General features: G+C 44.4%; 3 protein-coding genes across 3 annotated transcripts in view; all 3 read right to left on the bottom strand.

The window, feature by feature from the left end:
- Positions 1 to 319: 319 nt before the first annotated feature.
- On the bottom strand, positions 320 to 11320 carry rbl1 (retinoblastoma-like 1 (p107)). The gene is made up of 22 exons (XM_063909753.1): positions 11059 to 11320; positions 9475 to 9608; positions 9136 to 9339; positions 8836 to 8900; positions 8587 to 8715; positions 8135 to 8298; positions 7894 to 7958; positions 7499 to 7661; positions 7182 to 7348; positions 6886 to 6998; positions 6663 to 6766; positions 6106 to 6243; positions 5334 to 5498; positions 4568 to 4706; positions 4236 to 4451; positions 3930 to 4111; positions 3650 to 3826; positions 3389 to 3460; positions 3057 to 3144; positions 2687 to 2835; positions 2419 to 2583; positions 320 to 1987 (listed from the first exon to the last, which is right to left on the bottom strand). Exons 1-22 carry the CDS (start codon positions 11218 to 11220, stop codon positions 1793 to 1795), a joined length of 3156 nt encoding a protein of 1051 aa, XP_063765823.1. The 5' UTR covers positions 11221 to 11320; the 3' UTR covers positions 320 to 1792.
- A 2196-nt stretch (positions 11321 to 13516) lies between these two features.
- si:dkey-222f2.1 (intermediate filament protein ON3) lies at positions 13517 to 22514 on the bottom strand. Its single transcript, XM_063909755.1, has 10 exons — positions 22200 to 22514; positions 18360 to 18568; positions 18223 to 18283; positions 16918 to 17013; positions 16467 to 16631; positions 15780 to 15905; positions 15554 to 15697; positions 15308 to 15384; positions 15183 to 15229; positions 13517 to 13671 (listed from the first exon to the last, which is right to left on the bottom strand). Exons 1-10 carry the CDS (start codon positions 22512 to 22514, stop codon positions 13565 to 13567), a joined length of 1347 nt encoding a protein of 448 aa, XP_063765825.1. The 3' UTR covers positions 13517 to 13564.
- A 761-nt stretch (positions 22515 to 23275) lies between these two features.
- The window catches only part of LOC134882169 (deoxyribonuclease-1-like 1), a 7230-nt gene continuing 4391 nt past the window's right edge, over positions 23276 to 26114 (bottom strand). The window contains exons 7-10 of the mRNA XM_063909756.1: positions 25818 to 25972; positions 24335 to 24431; positions 24150 to 24258; positions 23276 to 23957 (exon numbers count right to left, since the gene is read on the bottom strand). Coding sequence (XP_063765826.1) covers positions 23716 to 23957; positions 24150 to 24258; positions 24335 to 24431; positions 25818 to 25972 — 603 coding nt within the window. The 3' untranslated portion in view covers positions 23276 to 23715. The remainder of the gene's footprint in view (positions 23958 to 24149; positions 24259 to 24334; positions 24432 to 25817; positions 25973 to 26114) is intronic.

Here is a 26114-nt window from a genome sequence, read left to right as displayed (position 1 = left end):
TCTTCTTTCTATTCCTAATTGTTTTCTATGCCTTGTATTGTTTCATGCTGCTCAAACACAAACATTTCCCAGTTGGGGATTAATAAAGTAATTCTGATCTCATGTTTTCCACATCCTCTTACACAGAGAGCAGCAGACCTGAGACTTTGAACAAGTGTTTATGGTAAAAGGTAAAGCTGAGTATAAAGATTATGCCGTATTACTTCACATTAAATGTGGGCTGTTGTCAGGAACAGGGATACAACATGCATTAAAACTAAATTGGGCCTAACTGAGGAAACTAAATGGAGATGCAGAAGTCAAAAACATGAACATGTAGTTTATCCAAGTACATTTTATTTTCATAACACCTTGAAAATACACGTTTCCTTAAAACAGTTTAGGAAAGACACACAGACACACACACACACACACACACACATTATTTTACATTTGAAACTGTCTGGGAGCAAATATCAACAGTTTTTATTGAACATGTGGTTCATATACCATCTTTGCTAAAATGCTTTTAGAAAAACACTGAATGAACAAAAGCAGATATAAAATGTCAGGTTGGTTTTATTCTTAAATGTGTAGATACCACACACTCCAAAACCAAGCTCTTTTGCACAGCTTTAAAAGCTTAATAAAAACAGGAAGGTTCATTAACGGTAATCAGTAGAGAATAGTCATCCCAATCTCAGTAAAAGTAGAGACCTGACAGGAGAGGAAGATGGGTTTAATGCTAGAAAATGTACAATTTTGCGCTTGATTTGTCAGAAAACTATTTACAGGTTTAGATTTGACTAAATATAGTTTGACCCGAGGAGCTTCTGTCCGTGGAGAACATTTTAAATGTGTTCATATTGTTTGTGTTTATTTGTGTGGGCGGAAATAACGCACGTCTGATCATTTGAAATAAATAGATTAAAACTTTACATTTTTTTAAAACCTGCGTTAAACACTGGATTATTATCAGTTTTCATAAAGTATCTGATGGAATAAATTGGGATTTTTTTCAAAATTAAGCTTTAAAGTCAGGTTTTCTTAAACTAGAGCAGTGTGAATTGTGTTTGTAGTGTTGCACTGAATTGTGGGCGATCATAAAGGGATATTTCAGATGCTTTGTGGGGTGGTATAAATACTTTTGAGCAATGTTTCCTTAAAATACACTTTGTTCAAAATGTATGGAAACTCAACCATATTTTTACCAAATGTGTTTATATAAATCAATTGTCCTCATGTGTACGTCATCATGGTTATGCCAATTAAGATATCAATTAGAAGACAAGATTCATAAATCTTTAAACAATTAAAAACATATTTTCTGTTTCACTTCTAAAAGTAAAAAGGCTTTTAAAGTTAGGACTCTTCACGAGGAAAACATGCCCATCCTTTAAGTTTCCAGGTTAAAGTGTAACGACACACACCTGAGTATCAACCATTAGAACACCTGTGAGTTCACACACTGACATGGGTGTGTTTGAGGGTCAAGAAATCCTGAAAAATGAAGGAAAATGTTTTAAAAAGTCGATTTTTTTGTGACTCAGTTTGTTTTGATTCCTGATGTCGCTGAAACATCCCCTCAGATATGACTCATGGTGTTAAATCGAACGTTGAGTCGGATCATTTTTGACAAAGCTAAATGGCATGAACTCTGCCATCGTTCTCTGCTCAGCTTCTATAACCCTCAGGCCATAATATATATATAAAAGAGTCAGATTTAAACGGCGTTAATGATAAATTAAACTCTCCTGATGTTTACATTCATCATGAACGTTAAGCTTCATAAAGTGGGGGTGATACTGTAACGTCAGTGGCTCTGGCGCTCCGACACGACGTCCTGCAGACGCTTCAGCAGGACGTCGGGGCTGCTGCCGTTCTCCGGACACGCCCTCTTACTGGGGGAGTCGCACGCTGATGACATCATCACGTCACCCTCCATGGTGAAGGCCCTCTTCCTGCTGACCGAGCCCTGACGGATCATCCGGTTAATGTCCGACAACTCCTGCAGAGAGAAAGAGAGAGAGGAAGAGAGTTTATTACCATGTTTCTGTGAAGCTGCACAGCTCTTTATAGGAGAACTGTTTTCCTGTGCCCAACATTAGCCTCCTTTAGCTTAGCGGTGGAGACGTGAAGTCATGTGATGTGCTGTAGTTCCTCTATAGCCCAACATTAGCCTCCTTTAGCTTAGCGGTGGAGACGTGAAGTCATGTGACCGTGCTGTAGTTCTTTATAGCCCAACATTAGCCTCCTTTAGCTTAGCGGTGGAGACGTGAAGTCATGTGACCGTGCTGTAGTTCCTTTATAGCCCAACATTAGCCACCTTTAGCTTAGCGGTGGTGACGTGAAGTCATGTGACCGTGCTGTAGTTCTTTTATAGCCCAACATTAGCCTCCTTTAGCTCTGTGTGTGTGTGTCTCTGTGTGTGTGTCCTACCTTGGAGGGGCTGCTGTTGATCCTGTATGTGTAGGAGTTGGGTGTGAGGCAGGCTGCAGAGTTCTTGTGCGGTGAAACGTAGAGCGAGTGTCTCTGAGAAACCCGGCGAGGAGAGAGAGGCTGAGCACGGACCGAGGGGAACGGAGAGAGGGGGGGAGCATCCGCCTGCAAACACACACACACACACACAGAGTTTACAAACAGTTTTATGTGTGTTGATTCCATAAAGTTTGACCCCAGGTTTCTGCTCTGCGTCATCGCGTCGTACCCGGTTGTCGTGCACGGCGTAGCGCAGCGCGAAGCTCTTCATCTTCAGGACGAAAACGCTGTTGTAGAACTGGATGAGGTCACCGCGTTCCTCCTCCCCGGATTGGTCGGAGATCGCTTCTCCTGACGCCTGATTGGTCTTCTCTGCCGCTGAAGGGACAAACAGAGATACATTTTTTTGTGATTTATTTTAAAAACAAGGAAACACTTTAAAAATAGTGCATCATGGGACCGGGCACTGTAAGTAAAGAGACCTCTAAGACATTTCGAGTTATCAATTATTGGGAGAGGATTTTTGGGGTATTGTTGAACAATAAGGAAAAATATGAATATTGAGAGCTAATGTGAAGCACACTGGTCTGTGCTCTTACATTCTCCTCCTGAAACGGGATCCACCTCCATGTTCTCGTCTGTCACCTGCTCTCTGGGAGTGTGACGCAGTAACACGCTGCGGTACACCTACACACACACACACACACACATCATGATAACAGACAGAGTTAGATAAATCAGCCTTTAATTGACAACAACTTAATTGACTCCATTATTAACTTGTGTAACTGCATCTTCACCAGCTGCAACATTAAAGGGATGAACACAATGTTTAAAGACTTATAATTCAGTCCTTTTAGTGAAGTAAGGGGTCGAATGCAAGACATGTAGTGTGTGTGTGAGTGTGTGTTTGTGTATGTGTGTCACTCACATGGCTGCTGGCCTGTGGTTGGCTGCGGTAACACTTCATGATGTCGTGGAAGGTGTGAGTCTCTTTGGTGATCTGCGAGGGAGAAGAGGATCAGAGGAATTACAAAAACTGCTTCACATGCACTTTTATTAAATGTGTATTAATAGAAAGGTGTGTGTGTGTGTGTGTGTGTGTGTGTGTGTGTGTGTGTGTGTGTGTGTGTGTGTGTGTGTGTGTGTGTGTGTGTGTGTGTGTGTGTGTGTGTGTGTGTCTCCTCCTCACTTTGGAGATGATGTAGACGCAGCAGAGCATCAGCTGGTCGAGGTGCCGGTCCTTCATCAGACCCGTGCCGTGGACCAGCGCATGTTCGAAACACGTCCAGATCTTCCCCCGCAGTTCCGACGACACGTCCATCTTCACACACAGATCCCTCAGACGCACGCTGGCCAGGTGATACACCTACACACACACACACACACACGAGAACATGAAGAGGGAAAACAACGTCTACTTTAGCCTCTGAGAGTGTGTGTTTGAGTTGACAATGGTGATGTTTTCCTACCTTCCTGAAGAACAGAGCGAGGGACCCGGTGCGTTGCGGGCGTCCACTTCCCGCGGGGGGGTCGGCTGTCTGGGGTGCGGTGCGGCTCGGGGAGGTGGTGAGCAGGAACTGAGCGGTGACAGTGCCGGAGGAATCACACGGCTGAACCGGGATCAGGGTGATGGTGCGGTCGTTATTCAGCCCTGCAAACACACCATAGAGAGGGTGAGTGAGTTTGGATGTGGGTCAGGGTCGGGGTCGGGGTCAGCAGCCTCTCCTTTGTATTTCCTGAGGTCAGCTCTGTAAACCTGGGTATTTGTGGTCTACCTTGCAGCGGGAAGCTCAGCACGGTTCCCCCGGCGCCCTGACCCCCGATCCTCAGGGTGCTGCTGGACCCGAAGGTCAGCCTCTTGGCCGGTGACGACATAGTGCTCAGGCTGGTCAGCGTCCCTGGAGAATCATCGCCGAAGAGACGTCGCTTAGCGCTGCCCGCCGCCGGAGAGCTGTACCTGTCGTGTAGCGACAGCGGGGAGGGGGGCACGTCTGGAGGAAGGGGAGCAGAAGAGATCATTATGAGGGAGTCACACTCTCTACAAAGTTTCTATCGCTGTGCTGCATTTTTTCCCTACTGCTACTGAGCCGTGCCCCTGAACGCTCACCTTTGCGCGCGCTGCCCAGACCCGATCTGAACTCTCGGATGCGGGGGTGGATGATGGGGGAGAGGGCGAGCATCGGGAGGTGAGACTGAGCTCCACTGTTAGAACTAGAACCCGTGTCCAGACTGGAGGAAAAATTCACCTGAAGGGAGAGAGGAAGGTGAGATAAAGACATGGAAAAGAAGTAGAGCAAAGAGAAAATACCTCCTGTTTTTTTGCTGATTTTGGTACCAATTCACAATGAGTGTACCCTCATAAAGGGTTTACCAATACTTTGTAATTCATGTATTAATTAGGATGTGAACACTTTATAACTCATTAACAAGCTTTTATAAGACGAGAGATAAACAAGGGCCACTGTGACCGGTTGCTTGCCAAATAGTGAGCCCACATTTATCTGTACTGCTAAACCTTGTATTGGCTACTTAGCTCAAGACATGCAGAGAAAGCTTGGGGTAAAAGAGTCCACTGAATGAATGAAATGTAATAATTACAGGTGTTCTCGGGGCAGAATGGTTCTAGAAATAAGTATGAGTAATGTTCAGACTGCACCAGGTTGAAAAAAGCGTGTATCAACAAAAACAACAACTGGAATTTGAAACAAAAAACAGCCAAAAATCACTGAAAATAAAATACAGATTTACAATTGTCCTCTTAATATGGGCCAAGTTTGATCCAGATAGGTCCATGTTTCTTTTTGTATCTAATTACATATGTGTGTGTGTGTGTGTCTATGTGTGTGTGTGTGTGTGTGTGTGTTCCTGCTGACCTCCTCCACTGTGGGCACTTTGTTGCCTGCAGCCTGCAAGACGCTCCACAGGGCAGAGTCGGCGCTCCAGGCTCTGCTGTCCAGCACCTGCTCCTCAATCAGGTTCAGGTGCTTCACCATGTCCCTGGAGAGGCCCTCCTCCGAGCGGATGAACACCTCGATCACCTGCACACACACAGAGAGGAAACACACACACTTATAGTCACGCACACACTACTATGAGAAGGCAGACAAATGGACAGTTTGACTTTGAAGTGCGTAGAGGTAAGTGAGCCGTGTCTCTTTCATATGTGAGTCTGCTGCACGCCTAATCTGTTATACGGTGTTCAAACACTGTGTTTAATAAAGGCTGATTGACAGTTTTAGTTTGATGCTGTCAGTACGGGTTGAATTTTAACAAAATGTTTAATCTCTTATATAAACTGGAGATTTATTAGACATCCTTAATGTGATTTATACCATTTTCTGGAACATTTTTTAGCTGCAACATGTTAATAAAGCAGTGGTTAATGTGGTTATTTTGTCTTTGTATGTGTTATTTTTCAAAGGCTATCAAGCTGAAAACTCCTTAAATCAAACTGTCTCGTTTAAAGTCAAGAGTCGAGTTAAACAAATAAATAAATCCTTTTAGTCCAATCAGACATTTAGGGAAAGGCAAACCCAACGAAATAAACCCCATACTGTTGAAGATGTAAAGGTGTGTGTGTGTGTGTGTGTGTGTGTGTGTGTGTGTGTGTGTGTGTGTGTGTGTGTGTGTGTGTGTGTGTGTGACCTTAAAGAAGTAGAAGGGTGTGAGTTTGAAGATGTTGATGATCCAGGGGAAGGTTCTCTGGGAGCTGTAGGAAAACAGGACCACCTCCAGACAACACGCCATCAGAGAGCAATGGAAGATATCCTGCTCCAGTAACACCTGACGACAACACACACACACACACACACACACACACACACACACACACACACACACACACACACACACACACACACACACACACACACACACACACACACACACACACACACACACACACACACACACACACACACACACACACACACACACACACACACACACACACACACACACACAGTGTAAATCCAAAAAGAAAAGGTCACTGTGGGTCAGCCAACAAATTAACACAAAGGTCTTCATCACATCTGGAGACCCCTAATGGACCAAGGCAGAGAGAGTGTTTTAGATTTGCCCTCAAATCAATTTTTATTCTTTAAAGTTTTGTACATTTTTTAGACAAATAAAGGAATGCAACGTGTGTGTGTGTGTGTGTGTGTGTGTGTGTGTGTGTGTGTGTGTGTGTGTGTGTTGCTTACGCTCATGTCTTTGCCGGGCAGGCGTTTGGTCTCCTGCACCATCACGTTCTCCAGGATCTTGTAGTAGAGGATCTCCGCCAGCTTCAGACGGTTCTCTGCAAAGTCTGAGAACAACAGACGAGAGGAGGGGGGGGGGGGGGGGGGGTTTATTTATTAACCGCGATTCTGCTGTGCGTTAATATCAAAGTGTGTGTGTGTGTGTGTGTGTGTGTGTGTGTGTTACCTATATGAGAACCGGGCATGTCCTCGGAGTCGTTGGTGTAATGCTCCTTGAAGGTCTGTCCGAGGGTCTTGACTCTGGCCAGCAGCGACTCTGTGGGGTTCCTGGAGCACAACCTTTCAGTAAAACAGAAACACAGTTAATATGGACGACTCAGTTTCATCCTCCTCCTCCTCCTCCTCCTCCTCCTCCTCCTCCTCATGATGACGTCTCCCCGTGTGAGGTCAGTCTCTTCTCCTCTGTCCTGGTGAATCCTAAAGAGGCTGCATGAAGCTGGGTTTCTACAGAGGAGTACTGACCTGAAGATCTGCAGCATGTTCTCGCTCGGCGCCGTCCTGAGGCCCGCCACCATGCTCTGCAGCCGGCTGACGCTCTGTGTTGCCGAGGAGACGGGCGTGACGAGCAGGTCCTTCTCCTTCAGATAAACCCGCCCCGTGAGAGGGGTGGAGGGGGTGAGAGAGGCCGACTGCAGACAGAGAGAGAGAGTGTGTAAAGCTTCTCCTCTTCAAGAGATTTTACTTTGGAATATTCCTTCTGTGTCTGTTGTAAGAGGTGTGTGTGTGTGTGTGTGTGTGTGTGTGTGTGTGTGTGTGTGTGTGTGTGTGTGTGTGTGTACCTTCTCCACATGTTGCTTCAGCTGGCTCTGACTCGCAGACGTCGCCTGGACTGTCTTCCTCGGTGTCCCGATCTCCTCGTCAGCGTCGGCGCCCAGAAACACTCGCTCGTCGAAGTCTCCCACCGTCAGCACGTACTCCTCGTACTCCCGGTTTATGGCTTTGCTGCAAACAACACACACACACACAGTTTAACAATACAACACGCCTGAAAAGTTTTTTAATTGGCTCAAAAGAAAACAGGTATATAAGGGATGAATGAAAGATACATGGATATTGTTTCTGAGTTCATTCATCTTTTTTCTTCAGGCTTGCCCGGATATTCAAACAGGACTGTGCTTTTTATTGCTGACTTTATAGAGCTGGTTTGCTCTGCAGTAACCTCTGATCTGCTTACTTGTTATCAATGAAGCTCTGAGGGTCCAATAGTTCTGTCAAGTGATCCTCATTTCCTCTCAGGATCTGATCAGGAAACAAACAAAAACAAATCGATTAAAATCAGCCTTCGAATTTATTTAGTTTGTGGGAGGAAAGGAGGTCACTTATATTAAAAACAGACTTTAACATAATACATATGAATGAATATGCATGTGAGTGTGAGTGTGAGTAAGTGTGAGTGTGAGTGAGTGTGAGTGTACCTGTTTCTGGTACAGCTTCTGGATGTAGGGTTTGAAGTAGTGCTGTTTGATTCCCTTGGCCTCGACCACCAGGCCATCATGCAGCTCACACAGCTGCTCCAACACACACGGCGGGGGTTGGTCCGGAGACACGTGGCCGTCAGCACGGTACAGAGCGGGCAGGCCTACACACACACACACACACACACACACACACACACACACACACACACACACACACACACACACACACACACACACACACACACACACACACACACACACACACACACACACACACACACACACACACACACACACACACACACACACACACACACACACACACACACATAGACAAATAAATAAAAAGCAAGTACACACTACACCATATGTTCTTTTTAGTTTGATACTAACACTAACCCTGCTGGTAGTCTCACACACACACACACACACACACACACACACAGTACCTCTGAAGGTGGGGTTGATGAGGTCCTTCCTGTTGGCGCAGAGCAAAGCGTTTCCGAACACCAGGTCCAGACAGCAGAGCAGCAGGTGGTACGAGTTCACCAGGTCGTCTCCGATCATACGGAAGTTACCTTCAGAACACACACACACACACACACCAAGTATGAAAACAGGATACTAGTCTGCAATCACTGAAATGTCACTGGCTTCAGTAAAATCCTAACAGAGCAGTGTGGAGATGGTTTTGGTACCTTTTGTGTAGACAAACAGAGTCCAGCAGAACTTGAACACATCGCTGATGTGACACGGCAACCTCCTGCAGAGAAAAAAAAGAGAACGAGGACACACACATTGTTAAAAAGGGTAAGTGTGTGCTGGCAGGTCTTTATAAAATAGATGATAGGTTGTCATGATGTCCTTTTATAGAAACAATAAAAATAAGCCAGGAGCATTTTTCTGAAGAAGAGTGTGTGTGTGTGTGTGTGTGTGTGTGTGTGTGTGTGTGTGTGTGTGTGTGTGTGTGTGTGTGTGTGTGTGTGTGTGTGTCATACCTGTGCTTCCTGCTGCGTGGCTGTCGAGGCGGCTCCCCTCCCTGCGGGTTCTGAAACATATCCATGAAGATGGGCTCAAACTTGCGGAAGATGACGGTGGAGACCTCGAAGTTTCTCTCCAGGCGGTCCATGCGCAGCCGGAAGTCCTGAGAGAGGTTCGACATGTCGGCCCACTTCCTCATCTTGGAGAAGAACTGGATCAGACTGAGGGGGAGAGGACGTCATACAGAAACCAAAACTTCACCACTGGAAACTACATAAATATGATCAGGGAGGTGTGTGTTGTGTGATTTTCCAGATGTTTCCCTGTCTGTAACCTCGGGTGCTGCAGAGACTCACCTGAGTTTGGCCGTGCGAAGGATCCTGGTGAGGGAGACGCAGTTTCCCTCCATCAGCCCTTTACCCACTGTGGGAATGGAGCCCTTCCTGCAGGCAGCGTACAGAGAACAGGCCAACCAGTGCACCACCTCCCCCTGCACACACACACACACACAACCACACACACACGTTTTGCAAATATAAACAGAATGCTCTCGAGTTACTTATCTTAAAGTGCATCAAAGTTTAGAATGAAAGCAGCTAAACACTTTGAGACCACAGAATAACAACGAACCAGAGACTTTGATTCTGCTGCATCTGAACAGCGACTACAGAAGAGGATCTCAACCAAACAAAGATCAAAACAAGACGTATCGAACCACAACGACATCAGTTATAAAAGGAGACGGTAAAGAAAAAGCTGGGCCGCGTTATTAAAGAAAATATTTCTGTCCTATTAATGACGTACAAGTGCCATATATCCGCCTCGTTTCAAACCCTATGGAGAGGAGTGTTTGTAAAGGCAATTGGGTCTTTGTGTTTATTAATCATTGAATCCCTGACCTGGTTTTGTCACAAAATACCAGTTTTCATTATCAATAATCAGACGAATCAATAACGAAGATAAATGGCATGTGGTTTGCAAATTCATATCATAGAAAGTGAACACATTTAGGGATCAAATATAAGGATTGCATAGTGAAAGCATTCATTAGCTGTAGTGTTTGTGTCCTACTGTGTCCGTAAATCATAGTTTTTATTTATGTTTGGCATTATTAAGCTGACACTGCAAAATAACTGAAGTTGTGTAATGAAATTGAAGGAGAGGTGTCAAAATGTAAAATGCACAAGAAAGTTTGCCTCATAATCACACATCAGTACAGTTGTGTTATAACTGCAGTCATTACAGTATGAAGCCAGTGCAAACAATAAGCAGGTAACGAAGAGAGAGAGAGAGATGTTTGTGTCCCATAAAGCACTGCTAAAGTTAGGAATATATAGGGGTTTGTTTATTTATATTTGGTATAATTATTCTGCACTACTTATAACAAACGTGAGCCAAAGGTAGTTTAATAACAAACACTATTAAGTAGGTAAAAGTATAAATATAGAGATAAAACAGTGTCAGATGAAGCCCTTTAACCCAGTGTTTGTGTCCCAAACAGCACTGCCAGTTTGTAATAATACCTAAAACAATAATGTACTTCTTGAGTTATGTTATTTATAATTAATGTGAATCTACAAGGTAACTAAGTTTGCATATAGTGATTAAAACATGACATTATTACAGTTCAATCTATTATAATATAGTAGAAGTGAACAACATACAAGTAAAGTACAAGTTCCTCAAAAGTGTACTTAATTAGAATAGTTGAGTTCCACTGAACACATGATTTACGTTATTAAGTAGATAGAAAGAAAGAGATTAGACATGAAAACAAAGGTCAGTAGAAGCCCTTTAACCCAGTGTTTATGTCCACGCTGCCCTGTGTGTTTACCTTCCAGCAGGATTGAAGTGAGGGGTATTTCACAGACTCTGTAGCCCTGGGTTTTAATCAATAAAGGGGATCTTTAAACAGAGGTTACTCAGAGGACATCACCCACCTCCAGAGTGTATGTGTTCCAGATGGCAGTGAAGCTCTCCAGGGTTTCTGCGGCTGTCTGCTCGTCCATGTTCAGCTCCTGACACAGAGTCTCCAGGCTCCTCCGCACCGAGCTCTCCTCCATCCTGCCCGACTCGGAATCGGACGACTCTTCGCCCCTCATCCGCACAAAGTAATAAAGTCCAATAAAATCCAATAAAACCGTAAAAACCTAAACACGACAACTCGCAAATCCACCACGACGTTCCGCAGCACTTCCGCTTACCATCCCCACAATGCAGCGCGTTGGCGCGAAACCTGCCGCGCATCGACCAATCAGAGAGCGAGGGCAGCGTTGCGTCTGCTCCAGAGCTGTTTTAGCCCAGCCCCCTGCCTTCCACTGATCACGTGCAACCAGCACAACCGTTACTAAGCGACCGATGCCGACCACGGTTTCCACAACGGGAACAGTTACTTTTATTTAGTATTTTTAATAAATGGAGGCGATTTACATTTGCTATCTGAAACACCTCCTCTGAAGGGATGCTTCTGGTAACTGCAAGCTAGAAGAGCAGCATGGTTAGCATTAGCAGCTGTTGCAGTCTTGGCTGAATAAACACAGGAAACAACAACACAAACTGGAACCACAAACTGTTTAAAGAGTCCTCTCCTGCTGATGTTCAGGTGTATATCAGTATGTAGCGTCTCTACTTTAAAGAGTCCTCTCCTGCTGATGTTCAGGTGTATATCAGTATGTAGTGTCTCTACTTTAAAGAGTCCTCTCCTGCTGATGTTCAGGTGTATATCAGTATGTAGAGTCTCTACTTTAAAGAGTCCTCTCCTGCTGATGTTCAGGTGTATATCAGTATGTAGTGTCTCTACTTTAAAGAGTCCTCTCCTGCTGATGTTCAGGAGTATATCAGTATGTAGAGTCTCTACTTTAAAGAGTCCTCTCCTGCTGATGTTCAGGTGTATATCAGTATGTAGTGTCTCTACTTTAAAGAGTCCTCTCCTGCTGATGTTCAGGTGTATATCAGTATGTAGAGTCTCTACTTTAAAGAGTCCTCTCCTGCTGATGTTCAGGTGTATATCAGTATGTAGCGTCTCTACTTTAAAGAGTCCTCTCCTGCTGATGTTCAGGTGTATATCAGTATGTAGAGTCTCTACTTTAAAGAGTCCTCTCCTGCTGATGTTCAGGTGTATATCAGTAGGCTACTATGTAGAGTCTCTACTTAAAGAGTCCTCTCCTGCTGATGTTCAGGTGTATATCAGTAGGCTACTATGTAGAGTCTCTACTTTAAAGAGTCCTCTCCTCCTGATGTTCAGGTGTATATCAGTAGGCTACTATGTAGAGTCTCTACTTAAAGAGTCCTCTCCTGCTGATGTTCAGGTGTATATCAGTAGGCTACTATGTAGAGTCTCTACTTTAAAGAGTCCTCTCCTGCTGATGTTCAGGTGTATATCAGTAGGCTACTATGTAGAGTCTCTACTTAAAGAGTCCTCTCCTGCTGATGTTCAGGTGTATATCAGTATGTAGAGTCTCTACTTTAAAGAGTCCTCTCCTGCTGATGTTCAGGTGTATATCAGTATGTAGTGTCTCTACTTTAAAGAGTCCTCTCCTGCTGATGTTCAGGTGTATATCAGTATGTAGAGTCTCTACTTTTAAGAGTCCTCTCCTGCTGATGTTCAGGTGTATATCAGTATGTAGCGTCTCTACTTTAAAGAGTCCTCTCCTGCTGATGTTCAGGTGTATCTCCAATGGAGACATTTCAGTCAGGGGGGGAGTTTACACACACCTAACTCTAAACCCTAACAAAGGGATTTTAGCCTCTGCAGACCATTTACATGCACTAAAACGTACAGAACACACTACAGAGAAGGGAAAACCAAAAAGGCTGAAGAGGGCCTCTTTAAAGAAGTAAGAAAGAAGAAACTCCATATCTTTTGTTTTGGTCGATTTTTATTTGTGCAGGCAACATGAGGAAAGTAAAAACTCAGCCCAGTGATTACATCTGTAGATGAACACTACTAGATTATTTTATAACAACATCAAGTACACGTGTGAATATAATCAGCCGAAGTAGAGAAACAAAAACAGCACACTTCTAATCAGATATCCTCCAATTCATATACACGATTAGCACATTCTTATGATCTCAGACAGATTAATTAGCATGTTTAATTCATTACATGCGGTCTATAAGGTCTTTAATAAAAGTTAAAGCATAATAGCGCTGCATACAACTAAAGTCTGATTTAAAATAGATACGACACACAAAACTAAAATGTATTATATCAAACACAAAACGTTTCCACTTAATCCTCCATGTTTAGATGATTGTAATTGTTCTACAGAAAGGTAATGTAAGTAATAACCTGCAGCCGTGTTTGTGTGTGTGTGTGTGTGTGTGTGTGTGTGTGTGTGTGTGTGTGTGTGTGTGTGTGTGTGTGTGTGTGTGTGTGTGTGTGTGTTTGTGTGTGTGTGTGTGTGTGTGTGTGTGTGTGTGTGTGTGTGTGTGTGTGTGCTCTTAGTGAGAGCTGTATCTGGAGCTGTTTCTGGTCTCCGTGGTCTTGATCATCAGTTTTGGAGCAGGAGAGGCGCTGTTACTGTGGTAGCCATTAGTACTCTTAGTACCTGGAGAAAAAGAGAGAGGGACATAAATAAATAACTAAGACAGAAAAAAGAAGGGACAGTGTGCCGGGAAAGTATTCGAAACCCAACGGAGACCAGGGGACACTAAAAAGTGACGCACACAGCTGGAGACCGGGGGACACTAAAAAGTGACACACACAGCTGGAGACCAGGGGACACTAAAGAGAGACGCACACAGCTGGAGACCAGGGGACACTAAAGAGAGACGCACACAGCTGGAGACCAGGGGAAACTAAAGAGAGACGCACACAGCTGGAGACCAGGGGACACTAAAGAGAGACGCACACAGCTGGAGACCAGGGGACACTAAAGAGAGACGCACACTGCTGGAGACCAGGGGACACTAAAGAGAGACGCACATAGCTGGAGACTAGGGGACACTAAAGAGAGACGCACACAGCTGGAGACCAGGGGACACTAAAAAGTGACACACACATCTGGAGACCAGGGGACACTAAAGAGAGACGCACACAGCTGGAGACCAGGGGACATTAAAAAATGACGCACACATCTGGAGACCAGTGGACACTAAAAAGTGACACACACAGCTGGAGACCAGGGGACACTAAAGAGAGAGGCACACAGCTGGAGACCAGGGGACACTAAAGAGAGACACACACAGCTGGAGACCAGGGGACACTAAAGAGAGACGCACACAGCTGGAGACCAGGGGACACTAAAGAGAGACGCACACAGCTGGAGACCAGGGGACACTAAAGAGAGACGCACACAGCTGGAGACCAGGGGACACTAAAGAGAGACGCACACAGCTAGGACCGGAGCGCTGGGTGACCTTCAGGATCATAAAGCTGGACAACTGTCGCTGTCTCAGAGTGAGTCTGTCTCAGAGCTGGAAATGTTTGTCAGTATATCTGAAGGTTAGCTACGTTAGCGAGCTAGCTTCCAGCAGATCTGCAGTGACGTCAGAAGGATTCATGTGATCACATCGTTAGAATAAGACCAGGAAACATTTCAGGTGAACAACAACAGAGACAGAGACAGAGACAGCGTTATGATCCTGAACGTCACAGAGCGCTCCGGTCCCAGCTGTGTGTGTCTCTCTTTATTGTCCCCTGGTCTCCAGCTGTGTGCGTCTCTCTTTAGTGTCCCCTGGTCTCCAGCTGTGTGTGTCTCTCTTTAGTGTCCCCTGGTCTCCAGCTGTGTGTGTCACTCTTTAGTGTCCCCTGGTCTCCAGCTGTGTGCGTCTCTCTTTATTGTCCCCTGGTCTCCAGCTGTGTGTGTCTCTCTTTAGTGTCCCCTGGTCTCCAGCTGTGTGCGTCTCTCTTTAGTGTCCCCTGGTCTCTAGCTGTGTGTGTCACTCTTTAGTGTCCCCTGGTCTCCAGCTGTGTGCGTCACTCTTAAGTGTCCTCTGGTCTCCGTTGGGTTTTGAGCTTCTTGCAGTGAAATGTTATTAAGTATAACGACTGTAATGAAGTGCAAGTTGTAAGGACTTGTGCTGCACTTATGTATTTCCATTTATACATGTTACTTACTGTAGTTGGACACAGTCTGGATGTTGAGGATGGACTGATGCCCGAGTCTGCAGAAGAAGAAGAGAGAGTGTTTTATTTTAAGGAAAGACACACAGACTTAATGAAACCTCCTCTCCTCTTCACACCTGTCCTCCTCCCCCTCCAGCAGCTTCCTGTAGGTGGCGATCTCAATGTCCAGAGCCAGTTTCAGGTTCATCAGGTCCTGCAGACGAAGTGCAAAATCACACTTAGGTTGCCATGCAGCTTATTTCTCGCAATATCCCAAAATCCAATGGAGAAATCAAATTGGGAGATGCTAATTTACAAAAATACGTCCTCCCTGCACCACTCTTTCCTGCAGGCAGCCCTCATCCTGAATACATTTCTCTCACCTGGTACTCCCGGAGCTGCCTGGCCATGTCTTGTTTGGCTCTCTGCAAAGCGTCTTCCAGGTCTCTGGTCCGAGCTTTGGCTTCCTTCACAGCCAGCTCTCCACGCTCCTCAGCCTCCGCCAGCTGGTTCTCCAGAGCACCGCGCTGAGAGAAAGAGCAACAACTCAAGCCTGCTGGATCTGGAGGTTATCTAGAATATTACCTTTGTATTTTCACAGAGGTTTACCTGGGCTTTGACGGCCTCGATCTCGCTCTGCAGGCGGCTGATCAGACGGTTGATCTCACCCACCTCTCCCTTCACGACGCGCAGCTCGTCTCCGTACTGATTAGCCTGCACCGACATCTGGTCGAACTGCAGACAGAGCAGAAACAACATCAGCTGCATCACTTTAAACCAAGTCAAACGACACAGCACTGGTCCTAGAAATAAAACCTATTTCAACAAATGCAATGGTAGATTTAGTGCTGGAGAACGAGGAAGTAGAAGACCGATCTGATGTCTGACGAACTGAAGGTTGATCGAAACGCTTTGCCAGTGAAAAACAGGCAATGTTGATGCCGCGTTGATAACATGGTCTGATCGTCCTGGACAGAGACACTTTCTGGTATAACGTCCTATGCTTTCTTTTCAGCAAGATGTTGGTCTGGTATTCAAGTCTTTTCACAGTATGCTATTGCTGCTTTTACTTTAGGAAAGGATCAGAGTAACTTCCTCCCCCCCTGGTCCTGTTACACGTCTGTTTAGTTTAGGTAGTTTTGGGTTTCACTCTCAGATAACAGCTTGTCTCCATGCTTGTCTCCTTTGTCTTGGAGATGTGAGTTCAGCGGGTCAATAGTACAATATCTCTGATGCTGCACACCACGAAGCTGGGTATCTTTCCTTGTGCTTGTTTCTGCACACAGCAGCTCTTACTTTGCTCTTGTACCAGGCCTCGGCCTCCTCTCGGCTGCGGGCAGCGATCTCCTCATACTGGGCTTTGACCTCCGCCACGATCTGCTCCATGTTCAGGCTGCGGCTGTTGTCCATCTGCACCACCACCGAGGTGTCTTTGATGCTGGCCTGCAGCTCACGCAGCTCCTGGTGCAGGGAACAAAACACAAGTGGTGACAACAGAGAATTTGAGCCATTTTCAAATTTGTTTTCTTGCAATTCAGCATTTTTGCCTTTTCCAAAAAGAGACTAAATATATCATCCTACGTGTCCACAAGTGATGAGCCACATGCATCTCCTTTTTGGGATATCTAGGATCATCTATGCTCACTTTCAATAAATGAAATCCATAAATTGTGATTGAAAATACTGTTGTTTTGCCCTCCGTTGAACAGGTACAAAGATGTTAAATACAACGTCAGAGGTTTAGTACCTCCTCATATACGTTGCGCAGGAAGTTGATTTCATCAGTCAGAGCTCCGACTTTATCTTCCAGATCGGCCTTCACCAGGTAGGCCGAGTCTACATCCTGACAACACAGAAACAAACAACATAAACAACAGTCTGCAGACATGTCACCAGTAGCTAATGAGCATTGTTGGAGCAATTATGCATTTTGTGTGTTTATTTTATCTGCATAAGTTCATGTTAACCTGCAGTTCTTACGTTGAACACACAGACATCCATTGCAAAGTGCATATAGGTAAGCACCTGGTGATCAGAGTCAGGTGTGTGGGACGGGAAAGCAAACAGTTTTTGACCGTGTCCCGTCGCATCGAGACAGTGTCGTGGAGTAAGGTCGAACCGGTGTAAAGTGTATGTACCAGAGATATCGTTCGCTGATCGGCAACAGACGAGCAAAGTGGATATATTCATCACTGTAAATAAATGGATCGAGAGATTCAAAGATATCGACTGATTGGAGATTGTTTTATATTCTGGAGCAGGCGTCCGAACAAGTTCTCCCGTTCGCATCCCTCAGCGCCTTAAAGTATAGATCACGCTTTAAAGGCACTACAAGCATACAGTAATGCTAAGCTAATGGGAATGTCATTGGCTCTGCATTTATCTGGTCACTAAACAAAGTACTGGACAAATTAAAAAGTAGACCTGATGATTTTTCTAGAGAAAAAGTTGGACGATCAACAAAATCAGTACGTTTCATCTTCCTATAAATGTCAATGTTTGTATCAAATTTCAGTGAAAAAACCCAATATTTTCTGAGATGTTTCACTCACATTCACCCTCTGAGGGACCATGAATGGCTGAAGAACATTTCATATAAAATATCTGTTGTTTAAAGTGGTAAATCGACTGTCAGATGGATTTACTTCTCTAGAGTCATGCTACTATCCAGACTAAAACTGGCATTCTTAATATCTTTAGGCTTACTGTTGCAAGTGCTTTGATGTTAATGCACATGTTCAATTGGTGCATAACAACCCTCCTCAGGACAGAGCTGAAGAACAACACAACAGAAGTGTCTGAGGAACAATGAAAACTCACGTGCACATTAATAACATTTCGATTTTTGGGTTAGAAATTCCTTATTTATTCAGGTCAGGTCGAAATGTACTTTATCATGTGTCCCAAATGGAGCAAAATTCCAAAGCTTTAATGGGTTTTAATGCAAGTGGAGAGGAAGGGATGGGAGACAAGGAGGACAAAAGGAAAGTTCAATAGAGAGGCTCGTCTTACACCACACCTGAGCTTTATGAATGAATGACTGTGAGCTGACCTTCTTTAGGATAACAAAGTCGTTCTCCAGGTTGTTCCTCTTGTTGATCTCGTCCTCATATCTGTGACAGAGACACACGTCAAATATTACATAATGAGAGAAACACAACATCTTTATTTACTACCGCAGTGGTTTACTTGTGCTTGTAGTCCTCCACCAGGCCCTGCATGTTCCTCAGCTCCCCGTCCAGCTTGGTCTTGTCGTTGTTGACCAGGTCCATCTGGCGCCTCAGACCCGCCATGTAGGCCTCGAACAGGGGCTCCACGTTAGACCGGGCCACCCCCTGACCCTGCAGCAGATCCAGCTTGGTCTCCAGCATCTTGTTCTGCTGCTCCAGGAAACGCACCTGGATAATGTTGGTGGGGTGAAAATAAGATAGCAGCGGCTTTGAAGTGTTTCCAGATGATGAATCAGTTTGGCAGCTAGTAGAATATCTACCTTTGACTTTTTGAAAAGTGAAATTGTTATAAAAAGTTAAACAAAGATTCAAAGCAATGAACATTTAGCTTCAAGTTATTTGAGTTAATCTTTCAGTAAACCAATAGTTATATTATTCATTTGATTGCCAATTTCAGGGCATTGTGGGTCTCCCTTTACAGAAATAACACATTTAGTATTTTGTGAAACTACGATTTTTTTGAATATTTTACTTTTCGAAATGCTTTGGGTTTTTGACGTCGTAATTTGAAAGACATGGGTTCTTTTTCTTGAATTTGTGTGTTGTCGTCTCTTCTGAAATGGTTATTGGTTTTCTGAAACGTTTAGGTTAATGTCGTCCCCTTTTCGAAAATGGTTTTGTATTTTCCATAATGTTTTGTGAAAAATTGTTGAGTTTTCTCAACAAATAAAAGTGTTTTGACTTTCCGGGCCACCGTAGTAAGTACTATTTTCCATTGTAGCCAGGGACATCATCTTATTTTGACCTCCAGACATCCGGAGCCTCCGCACAAAAAGCCTCTCAGAGCAGAGCATGGACCAATCAAACATTCCTTCATGACAAATCCCCCCCCCCCCCCCCCCCTAGCTGCAGAATAACGTCCGTCCTCAGGAGGTAAAACCATCATCGGTCCAGCGTCTCAACACCCGACTGTATCTGTACAGCTCGTGTTTCCCGCCTGCAGCCAGGTATATCCAACACCCATTATCCCTGCGGCCTTCAACACAAAGCCCGTGTTGTGTTCGGAGCAGAATGATCTGGTCTGACTCATCCAGTTACAACGACTCAAAGGACGGAAATGGGACAGATAGCTTAAATATCCTTAATGCCACAGATTCAAGGGCTGTTTGAACCCCATGCATTCGCTCCTGCTTTAAGGCTTGTAGTTCTAGTAACCCTTTTACCAGGAGCATTTCTGCAAACACCAGTATCAGCATGCTCAGTTTTCATGCTCCATCAGAAAACTGCTCCCCTGTCGCTCTCATTCTTGTATTTTAAACCTGTCTGATTCTATTTGTTTAATCAATTAATTTAATTAATTAATTGTTGGACTGCCTGTTAGGTCATGCAGAATTCAACTGGGTTATCTTCCTGCACCCTGCCTGCTGCATCAGACAGATTACTTCTCTGCATGGGGTGTGTGTGTGTGTGTGTGTGTGTGTGTGTGTGTGTGGGGGGGTGGGGGGGTGGGTGGGTCTCTTTAATGTTTTAGTGCTGCAGTGCAGCCATATTGGATTACACTGGTAATTGCAAGGTATGTTTATTAGTCCGTTGACTTGAGTTCTGAAAGGAAGAAGAAGAGGTCCTATTGCCTCCAACATTGGAAGTACTCAAAGACCATTTAGTGCCATTATTCAACTTCCAGGTTTAAATGGCCTCACCTCTCCTGCAGCTAAAAGCTCCTGCAACCACTAAAGCCAACAGAGACTGTTTTGTGTGTCACTTGTGAGCTGGGAAGTCACAACATGAGCCTTAAGAGGATGGAGTTACAACATGTCGTTCTATCAGATCACTCTCTCTACAATTACAAACGTTAGTAACTTCAACCCCGCTTTTATCAATGCATTTTTGCTTCTGCTTTTTATTCATTGCAAACACGTCGACAATCTGAAATAAATGAGGTATTTAAAACGTACATTTTGAGACCAAGCCTAATCTTTGTACAACCAGTGCTTTGCACGGAAACTCAGAGGTTAACATCGATTCTGCACTCTCAACACAATAATATCTAGCTGCTCAACAAAACTGTTTTTGTTTCAGGTTAAAAAATAATATATTTAAGAACATTAGCGGGACATTTCATCAACCATTCAAACGGATCCTTATTTATTTTACATGGAATTTTATCACTTAATGGAGACATGCTCGAATGTTCAAAAAGCTCTTTATGTTTCTCATACTGCCTGTGCTGCAGCTCCTCTTTTCACCCTCTGTCTGAAACCAGATCCCAGTCTGCTCTGATTGGTTATCTGGCCGGCTCTGTTGTGATTGGTCAACTTGCTTAGAGATGTCCCGCCCCCTTAGCCTATCACTTACAATGTGTTGGAGAGCTAGTGTCACACGGTGTTGTCAATATGTTCCGGAAGCAAACAAAGAGGTTCAATTTAGCCTTTACAGACCATTGACATACACTAAAACCTATAGAACTCACTACAGGAGAGGGAAAGGACCAAGCAGAATAGGGATTCTTTAAAGCTTTTGTGGTAAAACAGAGTAGTACATGTGTCTCTGCGTCTCTGCGTCTCTGTGTCTATCTCTGTGTCTGTCTCTGTCTCTATCTCTGTCTATATCTCTGTGTCTCTGTTTCTCTTCGTCTCTGCGTCTCTGTGTCTCTGCGTCTGCGTCTTTCTGTCTCTGTCTCTGTCTCTTCGTCTCTGTGTCTCTGCGTCTCTGTGTCCCTGTGTCTCTGTGTCTCTGTGTCTCTGCGTCTGTCTCTGCATCTCTGTGTCTGTCTCTGTCTCTATCTCTGTGTCTCTGTGTCTCTGTCTCTGCATCTCTGCGTCTCTGTGTCTCTGCATCTCTGTGTCTGTCTCTGTCTCTGTGTCTGTCTCTGTCTCTATCTCTGTCTCTATCTCTGTGTCTCTGTGTCTCTGTCTCTGTCTCTTCGTCTCTGCGTCTCTGTGTCTCTGCGTCTCTGTGTCTGCGTCTCTCTGTCTCTGTCTCTGTCTCTTCGTCTCTGTGTCTCTGCGTCTCTGCGTCTGCGTCTCTCTGTCTCTGTCTCTGTCTCTGCGTCTCTGTGTCCCTGTGTCTCTGCGTCTCTGTGTCTGCGTCTCTCTGTCTCTGTCTCTGTCTCTGCGTCTCTGTGTCCCTGAGCACCTGAAGTGAATCCCTCCTGAAGCAACAATGGCTCCTTTGTGAGACGTGTCACCGACTCCGTGAGAAGCAGAGATCCCTCAGCACGGTATCAATGGACAGAGCTGCTCTCTCTCCTCCTGTGGGAACAGCAGCTCCTCCTCGGAGTGACTTCCCCGTTTAACTCCCACTATTTCCTTTTTTTATACCAGTTATTACCCCATGAAAAAATCCTCTACGTATCAGCTGGTGTAGCTCTTCAACATGGTCAGCGTTTGTTCTTGGGGACACATCAAATGCTAATACAGTCTGATGACGATGAATAAAGTCCTTGCTCATGAAACTTTTGATTGTAGGATAAAGGATGTGCTGTTCCATATAGTTTAATGCCTTTTAATAAAGCAACTTCAGGGAATTCAACTTTCATTTTGAAGTCAGTCAATCTATAATAGCAGATTGACTGACTTCAAACCTGACTGAAAAGCTGTGTATCCTCACATTTTAAAGGATGAAATAATGCTGTTATTTTTGTAGGAAAGTCTATCAAATATTTACTGAAGTAGGAGCGTTGGTATTCAAGTATTAAGTACGAAACATGCAAATATAGCCAAGGACGGCAGATGGAAAGGAGCATTAAGCGTCTCTTCTGTTTGATCTGAGGTATTTATGCGTGCTCCTTCTTCAATAAAGATATGTAATAATATAAAACATGTTTGAACCTCCTCTCTGTAAATGATGGACTCTTTACCTTGTCTATGAAGGTGGCGAAGCGGTTGTTGAGGCTCTTGATCTGCTCCTTCTCGTGGGCCCGGCTCATGGAGAGGCTGGGGTCGATCTCCAGGTTCAGCGGGGCCAGGAGGCTCCTGTTGACGGACAGCGAGGCCAGCGGGGCCCCGAGGCCGTGGTGGAGCCCGTTGGTGCCGGCGTACAGAGAGCTGCTGCTCAGGGAGAGGCCGCTGAAACCCCCTGGACCCGGAACGTAGCCGCTCAGCCTCCTGGATCCACCGCTGCTGCTCCGGACCGAGCTGCTGGAGCTGATCCGCTTAGTACGACTCAGACTCATGGTGCAGAGAGAGGAGGGTGGATGGAAAGGAAGCAGAGAGGTTGTGTAAAGACTGAGGAAATAGAAGAAGATAAAATGCAGAAGAAGACGACGACTTGCAATGGTAGTCAAAAAGAAGTGAACCAGTGTAAGGTGTCCGACCACAGTGAGCTGTCTCAGGTGTCTCATGGCTTTTTAATCCCCTGCTGGGAGGAGGAGGAGACGTGGTGTCACATATCTGACTTTCAGGGGAAATGTCAACAAGCTACCTGTTCATTCTGCTGGAGGATGAAGCCTACTCATGCAAAGAATTCCCAAACCGCACCTTTAAAATAAATTAATCGATTGTATTTTATCCTACTTTATTTTAAAAACAGGCCAATCAGGTCATGTATATACAATACATAGTCTGAAACACTGCATCACAGCAGCTCTATTTGCCACATCAACAATGACAAATACAAGGAAACAGACTTTCAACATACTACTAGAAATAGATGTGCCATAAGGAGAGTTTTATACTTCTTTAAGCCACATTTTTACCATAAACTTTTCAAATCTTGGTGCTTTTTAACTCTTTGTTTTATTCTGATGAAGGTTTTCAGTGATGGGACGTCTGGAATTGAAGTTATCATAGCAACAAGTGAGTTAATGTCCGACTTTTACATCAAAAACATGCTTTATTCACTTTCCTACAGGTTTTGATCTCCCTGTTTGTTGTGGGTGAGCGGAGAAGTCAGTGGGAGGTGTGGATCTGAAGTTAGGAACAATCGAAGCAAACATTGAGATCCTCTTTTATTAGTCCCTCAGTGCGGTCATTTTCAGCATCAAAGGGACGGTGCAAGAGCAATCAGAGAAAGGGAAGATATAATAAATAAGTACAAACTTAAATATAATAACATCAACAGTTAAATCCCAATGGTTGCATAAATGAAATATGATATTGCACATGCAGGATTTAATCAGTAGGGTTGGTGTTAGCGCAGGGTCAGGGAAACAACAAGACATGAACACTGATCACATTTTGAGTTGATATGAGGAGTCTTTGAGTCCAAGACACATTTCCTCTCTTTTAGCTCTGGTTTTGGTCTCCACCACCATAAGCTTTCAGCACAGTAAAGCTAAAAACAATCACATTTTTAAGTCGATTTTATCTTTCTTCACGTTTCAAATAAGGAAGACAGAATTAGGTCTAGAAGTGACAAATGAAGGTCTATTAGTTTCATTTCTCTACACGTCTCCTCTTGGTTGGTGTGTTTGGAGACTTCCTCTTCTTCTGTGGTGTCACCAGCTTTGCCTTCTTCTTCTCTGGTGTCACCAGCTTTGCCTTCTTCTTCTGTGGTGTCACCAGCTTTGCCTTCTTCTTCTGTGGTGTCACCAGCTTTGCCTTCTTCTTCTGTGGTGTCACCAGCTTTGCCTTCTTCTTCTGTGGTGTTACCAGCTTTGCCTTCTTCTTCTGTGGTCCTGAAATGGTTCAATTTAAAATGATAGAGAAGACTGTTTTTAAAAAGTCTTTCAACATCAAAGGAAAAGCATTTTAGGACGTCTAAGAAGAAGACATGTGAACTCTGTAATTGCAAAGTCACGTCAGACCTAAAAAACTAATGTTTGGAGACAAAACAGTAAAGTCAGTGCTGATAATAAAACAAAGGTTACCTTTCTTCTGAGTCTGTCCTTTGGCGGGCGGTGTCGTCCCTGATCTTTTTCTCGCTGCTTTCTGCTTCAGCTCTACCTCCACAGGGTAGTGATCACTGACACTCAGAGTCTGGGACAGAGACAAAGGGTTAAATAATCACCATAGTCTCTTTCCATGAGTGCAACACCAACAGACTGAGTCTCACCTCTTCGTCCGTCAGGTGGAACTCTCTCTGGAAGTTGAAGGGTTTGGCCGATCCGGGGACGACCGCGCTCAGCATGCTCTCTCCGAACACCACAATCCTGTGTGGCACAAAAAGCATCATGAGTCTGGATGAGGAGTGTGTGTGTGTGTGTGTGTGTGTGTGTGTGTGTGTGTGTGTGTGTGTGTGTGTGTGTGTGTGTGTGTGTGTGTGTGTGTGTGTGTGTGTGTGTGTGTGTGTGTGTGTGTTGTAAATTAAAGCATATAATTGTGTTATGTGGGAGAAAAGGCCTCAGTGCTTTCCAATCCATGTGAAAGACACTTGACTAACCAACAACAACCAAATAGAAATGTATATTAGAGTCAGAATCTAATGTTGGAATGTCTAATGCAATCACACACTTCAAAAACAAGTCATTTTAAGGAGCACTTCTCTAACAATATCAGCCAAAAGAAGCCTGCCTTCTCTCAAATATGTTGAAACTAGACGATGCATTACTCTTTGCAGGAGTCCTGACCCCATCACTCAGGTAATCAGGCATCTTTTTGTGAGCGATTTGCACTTATTATGAATTTGTGTGAATGCTTCTTCTACTTATAACACATACATCTGCTTACAGTCTTTTACATATATTACAAAACGCAGCATTTATTTTAATATATCACGGAATAACATTTCACATTCTGTATCTTATATTAACCTTTATATTTTACTTGCACCTACGAGTAGTCCTCGATACCGGTCTTGAGACCACTTGTTGAAGGTCTTGGTCTTGTCTGGGAATCGACTACATTTGTGTTTGGCTTTGTCTCGGTCTCGGACCTATAGGACTCAAGATGTTATGTCAACCAATAACTTTACTTTAAGGACTTTTAAGCCTGGTTCCAGTCTTGATGGGTCTCGCCCTGTCTTGGAATTGGCCTCTTAAAGTCTTGGTCTTGGTCTTGGTCTCTTAAAGTCTTGGTCTTGGTCTTGGCCTCTTAAAATCTTGGTCTTGGTCTTGGCCTCTTAAAGTCTTGGTCTTGGCCTCTTAAAGTCTTGGTCTTGGTCTTGGCCTCTTAAAGTCTTGGTCTTGGTCTTGGCCTCTTAAAGTCTTGGTCTTGGTCTTGGCCTCTTAAAGTCTTGGTCTTGGTCTTGGCCTCTTAAAGTCTTGGTCTTGGTCTTGGTCTCTTAAAGTCTTGGTCTTGGTCTTGGCCTCTTAAAGTCTTGGTCTTGGTCTTGGTCTCTTAAAGTCTTGGTCTTGGTCATGACTTGGTCTCGGTTAAGCTGGTCTTGACTACAGCACTACTTGCACCTTCTTCCCTTCTCATTTTACATCTCACTGCACTTCCTTTCTTTTTGGTCTCTAAAGTGTATTGTGTGTTGCTCTGCCAAAGTCATCGGCAGAACGACCCTTTAGTTATTGTGCACAGAACGATAAAGCCTTTGAGTCTCGACTTGCTTTGATGCATTTTCTCCTCTGTAATCAAACAGCCCTTTGTGTTACCGGTCGTAGGTGTGGTCGTTGCTGTTGCTACTCGTGGTGTCGACATCGTCGTCTATCAGCCAGTGATACGGAGCGGAGGAGATCCGGATCGTGTCCTTCTTCTTCTTGGAGAGATAACGTCCATCGGCATTAAAGTCCCCTAAAATCATGATGTTCTGCGGAATAAAATAATAAACTTTAAGCCACACTAAAGATCCCTTCAGTCCATTTATTACTTTCATCAAAGTGTTCAAAAAGTTGCAAAATTGTCGTTGCTGGTCATTGCTTAATACAGCTGATATATTTACTAAATCCTCA

This window comes from Eleginops maclovinus, chromosome 20 (assembly GCF_036324505.1).
Source record: "Eleginops maclovinus isolate JMC-PN-2008 ecotype Puerto Natales chromosome 20, JC_Emac_rtc_rv5, whole genome shotgun sequence".
NCBI classification, from domain to species: Eukaryota; Metazoa; Chordata; class Actinopteri; order Perciformes; family Eleginopidae; genus Eleginops; species Eleginops maclovinus.
Note: the sequence above shows the minus strand (reverse complement) of the source record. Positions and strands in the feature narration are given on the sequence as shown.